The following is a 9,262-nucleotide window of genomic DNA, read 5'->3' on the forward strand; positions in this document are numbered from 1 at the left end:
AGTAGTAGGCTTGAGAGATGAAAAATTACTTACTCAAAAATACTCCAGTTGCATTCACATCAGGATGCACTACATGTTAAGCTCAAATTTTTTATAGCTAGTTGCTGCAAATATGGAGGTGAATATCCATACATTCTCCACCATTGAGCTATAAAATCAAAGATGAATTATAACTCTAAAGGTAAGGTCTTAACTATAAATTAACTTAAAATGTTGAAGTTTTTGATGAATTACTAGGAGCAATGTTTTTTCTTTGTATTTTTGTAAAGTCGAACCCAAAGAGACCACCACCACTCTTATAAATTGGTAATTCAAATAATATGCTTTGTTGCACATCCTGACTTGGCACCAATATCTTGATACAATTATACAACCCATTTATAACCTCCAAATCAAATTCTATTTGAAGGTTGTCATAATAGAACACTGAGTTTAAAATGTGATCAACTGCATGCAATTGACGATGAAGCTGACAAGTTAATCTATTATTAATGATTGTAAACATATTTTTGTATTTGCTTTTATTATTTTCGAATAACTTTATAATAGCTTATTTACCTTTCTCTGTTACTTCATAAATATACCACATGGTTGATCTTCTCTCCTCATTAACCAAATATAATACTCGTACAAAAGGAGCCATGATTAAAGAAACACAGAGAATTAGAAACACAGAAAAAAAATAAGAAAAAAAGAAAGAAATTAAAGAAAAGAGACAAAATTAAGAAAGGAAGAAGGAGTGTAAAACATGGACTACCATAGCTTATTCTCCTTCAGTGTTGAATTCATTAGTCTTTGTCAACGTAGTCACCCTCTTCTTCCAAAACTTTCTTGTTAGTCCTAATTTCCCAAAGTCCACTTTTAAAGAATAAATTAATGTTTTGTATCATTAATTTCCTTTTACTTTTATTTTATAAATACATTTTTAAAAAAATAAAAATTAAGTCATGAATTAGAAGGCGAGTTGGATCTGATTGATAAAGTTAGGATCGATTTTTTTTATAATACCTAATTGGGCTATATATAGTGAATTTCATAATAATAAAATTTGGCAAGCATAGGTTCAAGGAGCCCAACCTAAAAAAAAAAGAGAGCTTAAAAAATCTAGACTGATCTTCTTGTACCCCAATAATAAAACAAAGAGAAAGAGAAAAATATTTAATAAAGAAAAAAAATTAAAAAAATTATGTTATTTATTTATTTTGTTGGCTTAAATTTTTATTTTATTCTCTAAGTTTACCTATTTTAATTTTTACTTATGAATTTTTAAATAACAATAATAATAATAAAATATGGTAAATAGACTTTTTAAATTAAATTTGTATTAAAATTTCACCTTTAGTTTATAATAGTATTACTGTTATTGTTGTTACTAATATTATTACTTTCAATTTACATAAAAAATTTAATTTTAAAATAAATAAAATAAAAATAATAGTAAAACATATGAAAAATTGTTGATTAAAAAATAATTAATTATTATAATATATCTATTATTTTGTTAATTTTATTTTAATATTATTATAATTAGTGATATCACCATTATTTTTTAGCATGAAGATTTCATCATCGTTAATCTTAGTATTTTGTTTATTTTTAAGGATGCAAATTATTTTTCATCTTGTCTCTTGTAAATTGTAATAACATCATTAAAAAATATATAAAAATAAAAATAAATAAATAAATGATAGATAATAAAATTTAAAAATTATCATTTATATTCTAACATTTATTTTACTTCATTATAATAGTCATTAGTTATTTATTTATTTTATTTGTTGATATTATCTTGACATCATTTGTTATAAAATTTTATGTTGTTTCTTAAATTTTATATTGCTGAGATTATATCTTCTTCTATACATTTTGCAAATAAATAATACTTTAAACGATTTATAATATTAATATATAAATTTTCTACATCATCATATAATATAAATTGATAAAATATATGTTTATTTATATTACTTTAGGTTTTATGTGATATAAATTTATTATATTTTAATTTTAATTAATTAAATAATTATTAGATTATTCTTAAATATTTCTTTATTTAAATATTAATTATTAATTAATTAAATCAAAATTTTATTTTTAATGCAATAGTTAATAACTATATAGCCATCTCTATCTTTATATATTATTAATCATCAAAGCTAACATGTACATATGTTGTTATTGATTTTATGCCATATAAATCTTTCAAGTTAAAAATATCTTATTTTAAAATCAATTAAATATTTCACCTTTAAAATATACTCTTTTAAATATTTTATCAATTAAGTTAAAAATAAAAAATAAATTATTTTTTTATTGATACAATAGTTTATAATTTATCTTAAATTAATTAGATAACTATTTTGTTGATTGATATAAATGTTTTTAAACTTTTAAATAATTAAACAATTAATTTATTAACTAAGCTAAGAGTAGTAATTTGTAACGTTAACATGTAGCATTTTTATTATTATATATTATAAATCGTAAAAATTTTGATATACTAATATTATCTTAAGTCTCATACAATAAAAGTAACTTTTAAAGTTAAGTTATAATTGTCACTCATTTTATTAAATAATTATCTTTACTAAGTATATAAATATATTCTTTTCTCTAAATATTTCTTCTCTTATTAAATAAAATTAATTTTATGTTTATAATAATAATAATAAATTATGTTTCTAACTTTAATAAATTAAATTTATTTTTCTATCTTATCATATAATATTTCACGATATCAATATATAATTTATATTGTCTTTAATTAACGAATAAGTAATAAGAGATTTATATATACTTTACACTGTTTTAAATTTTTTTAAAATTAAAATATATACTAAAAATACTGTTTTTTTTATAAAAATTAAAATATTTTGTCTTAATTACTACACTCTTTTATAACAACTTGCAACATAAATGTATGATTTGCTTTCACCTTTGTATATTATTTATTGTAAAATAACATGTTTAGTTATACTATTTTGTGTCCTAAAAAATATAAATTATTTTCTTAAATAAAATATAACTAATCTTAAAACAAATTTTTATACACACATTTTAAAAAAATTATTTAAATAAATACTATTTTTTATATAAATACTCTTATTATTTATTAATATAGTTGATTCTAAATAAAATTTATTTAAATAAAAATATGAATAAATATTTTTAAAAACCTTATACACACATTTTATTTTAATTTTTGTATAAAATACTACTATTATTTATTAATATATTTTTTTAAAAAAATATTAAAATAAAAATAATATTTTAAAAAATTTTATACACAAATTTTGATATATATTTAGTTAAAAAATGTTAAGAACATAATTTTTAACGTGATTGTACTTGTTACTAACATAGCCATGTTAGTATAATAGTCATCTCACTTATTCATCTTAAGTTTAAGTATAACCGGACTTACTTCTAAAACGAGATATACTTTATTATAAGTCGTTAAAATTTTATGTAACTTATGTATAAATTATAATTCATTTTATTTTAATATAATTTTATATTATGTTTAATTAGGACATATTTCAATTCTTTTTAAAGAAAAAAGATATTTTTAAAGATATTTTCTTATTATGTTTAAATTTTATAAATTTTAACAGAATATATTAAGAAGAGTTCGTTAAAAAGTTTAAACGAGAATCTCGCAATACATGATAATAACAGAAAAACTAAAATTATTTAGAAAAAAACAAAACGAACATGTTGCGGAAAGGGCGGATACTGACTGCACAAAATCGATCGGACACAACTGCTGGGAGAGAGAAAGAAGCGCACACAGCGACACCAACAGAATAAACACTCTCTGGCATTGACACACTCACATTTCTATTCTTATGTTTAAACCCTAACAAATAACAATCAAACCCCTCATTCATTCTCCCAACTTCGAATCCATTCTTGAGTATCTGAGAATGCCTCCGCCGCACCCCCGCCGCGTCGACCAAAAACTGTGGCAGGCATGCGCCGGCGCCACCGTGAAAATCCCAGCGCTGCATTCTAGGGTTTACTACTTCCCCAGGGGTCAAATGGAACACGCCTCTCCCTCACGTAACCTCTCTCTCCCCCCTCTCATCCGTTCACTCCCCTTTGTTCCCTGCTACGTGTCCGCTCTCGATTACCTCGCCGATCCCCTCTCCGACGAGGTCTTCGCCAAGCTCCTTCTCACTCCCCTCACCCACACCCACAACCAAAACGACGTCGTTGTGTCCCCCCGATTCCTCACTCCCCTCTCCCACCTCCATTCGCCCAATGACGACGACAACCGCAACGCAGTCGTTTCGTTTTCCAAAATTCTCACTCCCTCCGACGCCAACAACGGTGGCGGTTTCTCCGTTCCGCGTTTCTGCGCCGATTCTATCTTCCCTCCGCTCAACTTCGACGATGATCCTCCCGTTCAGGTTCTCTCCGTCACCGACGTCCACGGCGTCACGTGGCAGTTTCGCCACATTTACCGTGGAACGCCGCGCCGGCACCTTCTCACCACCGGCTGGAGCAAGTTCGTCAACCACAAGAAGCTCGTCGCTGGTGATTCCGTCGTCTTCGTGAAGGACTCTGACGGGAAGGTCTTTGTCGGGATTCGCCGCGCCCTGCGGTTCGCAAAGGGCGAGGTCGCCGAGGAGGAGATGCCTGCGAATGAGGGATTTTCGCGGAGTGCGAGGGGGAGGGTTTCTGCAAGGGCAGTTGCGGCGGTGGTGGAAGCGGCGGGGAGGAAGGTGCCGTTTGAGGTTGTGTATTATCCGAGAACTGGTTTGGCGGATTTTGTGGTGAAGGCAGAGATTGTGGAGGAAGCAATGAAGATCATGTGGGTTGGTGGAATGAGAGTGAAGATGGGTATGGAGACTGAGGATTCTTCTAGAATGACGTGGTTTCAGGGGACTGTATCTTCTGCCTCTGCTTCTGAAAATGGACCTTGGCGCATGCTTCAGGTATATTTTGTATGAGCAACGAGTCTTTGAATTAGATTTTTCAATAGTTACTTATAGGAGTTAGTCAAGGAAATAACATAAATCAAACTTGTTGCATTATTAAAATCATCTAATGTATCAAGTTTTTTAGGACAGTTTTTCTAATTTGCCAAGGGCTCATGTTGAGAAATAGTAATTTTTTATTAAAAGTTATAGAATTCAATGTTTTGAATTCAGGGATATTTTGTTATTTTCAATAAAAGAAAGCATACCATATATAGGATCTTATTGCGTGCCCGATTTAGAAAACTAGCTATTTTTTTGTAAATATCTAGAAACTTGGAAGGGCAATTTTGTAATTTAGCAATTAATGCTTATAGATGTAAGAAGCTAATCTGATTTGGTCATTTCTTATGCAGATAGAAAAGATACGATATTAGGAGGATGAGTGGTGCTCTTTAAGTTTTCCTAAATGCTAACTAACACTTATAACTTATCTGGAAAACAAAACTAGAAAGTTTTTATTAGAAGAACAAGTATGCATTATATTGAAAATATAAAAAATATTTAATAATTGCTTTATAATTAATTTAAACCATTTAATAAGGTATATTGGATGTTTCTTAGGAACTTGTTAGCTCCGAAGTTTTTGTTAGTGCGGTGGGAGTTCATATGGTTATGAAGCAAAAAAGTGATATTCTTAAGTCTCCATAACTTATTGTTTGGGATGGATCTCTTTTTATAGAATTGGAGAGGCGTTGACTGTGTTGCTTTGTGCGCAATGGGATTGGTCTCGTGACCAAAGCATGTGAGGATGATTGGAGAGGGTTAGGGAATTACACGTTTTCCTATAAGGGATTCTGACTAACAGTACACTGTGGCTAATGGCTCTGGGTTTAATATTGCTTCCAAGAGGATAGTCTTAGTATATGGGAAATACAGAAAGAACATGCCCTTTGGTGACAAGTGAAATGCTAGAATGGAAGATTGGCATGCATTCTTGAACTTTAAAACATCGAAGATTGAACTGAGAAAATGGTAGATTTTCTGCATTTAAATTATATCTTTGCTTTACTTTGGTTAAGGGTAATATATAACATTTTCACATTTGAATCAATTTGGGGCATACAAAATCACTGTAATTATGCTCTGCCTCTGAGATGATTTTATTGTTTCCTTGGTAGTTTCTTTTAATACAGATGACAGTTATCTCTTTTTATTATTATAATTCTTTCCCTATCCTTCTATGATTTAAATTTTCCTGTAATTTTGTGCCAATGATTCCTAGAATTATGTTATTTGTGATGACATTTTCTTTTAATTGATTAGAGACCTTTGTCCCAGAAAATTTGGTTTTATAATTGATCATCTATCTCAAATGACTGATATTGGCTTCTTACCATTTCTGCTGATCTCAATATCGTAGGTTAACTGGGATGAACCTGAGGTTTTGCAGAATGCAAAGCAGGTCAGTCCTTGGCAGGTTGAACTCGTTTCCCCGGTACCTACACTTCATACAGCATATCCCCCCGCAAAAAGGTTTAGAGCTGACCAGGGTTCTGGGCTGTTGAGTGGTAGAGAGGATAGAGAGGGAGATCCCTTCTTTCCTATGACAGGGTCTCCTAACTTAACAATTGGACACTTGAATAAAGAATTGTTGAGTTATGATACTTCTCCTGCTGGCATGCAGGGAGCCAGGCATGATCTATTTTCTGCTTCAAGTTTTTCCAACTTTTTAAATGATAACTCTTATCCACATATGGATAATTTTTCCTCTGGGAACAATAAACTGCCAAGGGCGGGAACTGTGTCAACAGAGCTGAACATTGGCAGTCCTCAATCTGATGACTTGTCTCCACATAGTCAGAGTAGTTTTCATTCCATTGACACACAGGTTGCTGGGACACACAACGGCAACTCCAAAGTTGGTTCTGGTTCAATTCAGCTATTTGGTAAGATCATCCGGCCTGCTAAAAGTGATTTGCATGATGCTGATTGCATGGGAGGTGATGTCAGTAGGGGCTGCAAAGAAACTGAAGGCATTAACAACCCACCAGATCATTCTTTGACTTACTCAAAATTGCTCAACAGGCTTGATGTCCAATGTCAACGACCCTCCCCAGTCGAGGCATGTTATTTGTGAAACTAGTTATGCAGATAAGAAGTTGTACAGGTATGCTCATATATCTGAATGAAGTTGTCTCTAATCCAAGGATAGAATCAGCTATTGATGCTTTGTTGATAAATTCTGTGTTCAAGAAATTATCTCTGGCTTTTATTGAACTGTCTCAAATCTAGTTGAACATACACCTTTGTCAGATGGAGGTGCTGTTCTGACTAGGTGCATATTAGGAAACACAAATTTGGAGAAATAATCACTTAGAGGCAGTTTGGTTTCAAAATTTTAATCTAATTTTTTCACTATAGTTACAATTTTTATTGAGTATAATTATTAATCTTTTGTTGCTTTAACTGGATTATCTTTTACAATTTCTTGATTTGAACATGGGATCTTAAAATTGCGATGTGATCAAATGAGTCAGAAACAAGTCATAATTCATCCTTTACTTGCAACATTGTAAGGTGGAAAGCATGATGCAAATTTTTTAGATCACGATTGTTGTTGCTTCATTATATATAATCCAAACTCCTGAGTATTATGAATTGGTTCATTGTTTCTGATTGTCTGAGTTGAAAAGAGGTTTTTAATCCGTTTATTACCCTTTCTAATTCATTTTTCAGAGTAATGCATCTTGTAGCCAAAACTTGTAAATAACGTGCAGCTTTTCATTGCATGAAATTCAATGGCAAAAATGAGAATTTGGTTGTCACCAAAGTCAGTGACTTTGTTCCTTATATGGTTAAATTAAGTTTTTTATCTCTAAAAGATTCATAAGTTTTCCTTTGGTTCTTTAATTCTGTAGTTTTATTATTGTTTTCGAAGGAGTCTTTCATAGACATTTTTCTTTACCTGCCAGTTCTTCCACAGAATTTGGTTCCTCTATGTATCATGAGTTATTCTTCTTTTCCCCTCTAAATATTACTAATTTAACATTTGGTCTCCCAATTTACAGGGACCAAATGAAAAACTCATGATGTTTAGATATATAACAAATGGGAAAAGAAATGAAAAGTTAAACGGAAGGAAATATTTGGTAAAATTTTTTTAATGAGATTAATTTGAAAAAAAAAAAAGTTAAGAGAGACTAAATGGCAAAATCATGAATTGTTTTGGAACTAAAATCATGATGGCTAGGCAACTAAAATTCATGGATCAATTATATTTTGCTGACTGTGATTGCCTTTCTTGCAGGCACTCAAGGCTGGTAGGTAAACACGAAACTGTCAACTCTTGTCCTTGTAGTGGTAAAAGTATATTCCGGTTATCTTTTTTTGTTGGTCTGACTGCAACTTGAACGGTGAAATTAACTTTGTGATATTCGATCAATTGTATGATATCAATATTCGACAGATTGTGTATATTTTGAAATGCATCCACCACCCTCCAACCCCCAAATTTAAATATATCTTAGTCCTTCAAAATATGAAATTTGTCCTTCTCCAAGGATTAAAGTTTATAATTTTTGTAATTTTGAAGGACTAAAAATAAATAAATAAATTATAAGGAATGAAATAATTATATTTTTAGATGAATATATATTTAAATTTTACTTCTACCAAAAAAAAAAACCCTTTAACGGCACGTAGTGATTATTTTGTCATGACTCACTGTGGGTAACTTGCGGGTGGCTGTTTATAATTCCCCTTCCCATTCTTTCGCGTCTGGATATTGCAAATCAAGGCTAATTAATCAAGTCTTGACCCGTGAAGGTTGAAATCAAACTTTGCAGTCATGAATTTTGTATGTTATCGTTTGCCTAACCGATTAACTTAATAAATATAAAGGGTAAACTCACTCATATTGTAACAGCAGTTGTGTAATCAAGTTTTTTCGGTAATAAATATTTAGGTGACATGTAGAATATTAAAATGACATCGTTTTACACTTTAACTCAGCTCCACACTAGTGGTTTTGACTCAACCTCCTCTCTTTCTATTCTCATCATCTTCAATCCTCATTTGCTAAAAGCCAAAAATTATAGATAAAGGTCGTTTCCATCATCCTCCTCAACTCCTTTGTTATAAACTGAGGGTAGATACTCACTCATGCCTACCATAAACAAAATGCGCATCATAAACCATAGTAAGTCGTCTTCTTTGAACGCGAACTCATCCATCATCATTCACTTTGTTGGAACTATCGCCCTAATCTAAAATGCAATGCGAGTTATATCACTAACTCGCATTTGTAGACATCTATGTAATCACATGGTAATTTAAGG

The 9,262-nt window shown here is 30.6% G+C and overlaps 1 protein-coding gene across 2 annotated transcripts; it reads left to right on the forward strand.

Moving 5' to 3' along the window:
- The first annotated feature begins 3,746 nt into the window (after positions 1 to 3,746).
- Positions 3,747 to 8,387, forward strand: LOC113847639 (auxin response factor 17-like). Of its 2 annotated transcripts, XM_027476866.1 has the most exons (4): positions 3,844 to 4,940; positions 6,346 to 6,871; positions 7,011 to 7,092; positions 8,233 to 8,342. In XM_027476866.1, exons 1-4 carry the CDS (start codon positions 3,927 to 3,929, stop codon positions 8,333 to 8,335), a joined length of 1,725 nt encoding a protein of 574 aa, XP_027332667.1. In that variant the 5' UTR covers positions 3,844 to 3,926; the 3' UTR covers positions 8,336 to 8,342. The 2 variants fall into 2 exon arrangements, with proteins under 2 accessions (XP_027332666.1, XP_027332667.1); XM_027476865.1 differs by having other exon boundaries at positions 3,747 to 4,940; positions 6,346 to 7,092; positions 8,233 to 8,387.
- The last annotated feature ends 875 nt before the right edge of the window (positions 8,388 to 9,262 follow it).

This window comes from Abrus precatorius, unplaced genomic scaffold (genome assembly GCF_003935025.1).
Source record: "Abrus precatorius isolate BTA unplaced genomic scaffold, Abrus_2018 Scaffold8, whole genome shotgun sequence".
Classification (NCBI taxonomy): Eukaryota; Viridiplantae; Streptophyta; class Magnoliopsida; order Fabales; family Fabaceae; genus Abrus; species Abrus precatorius.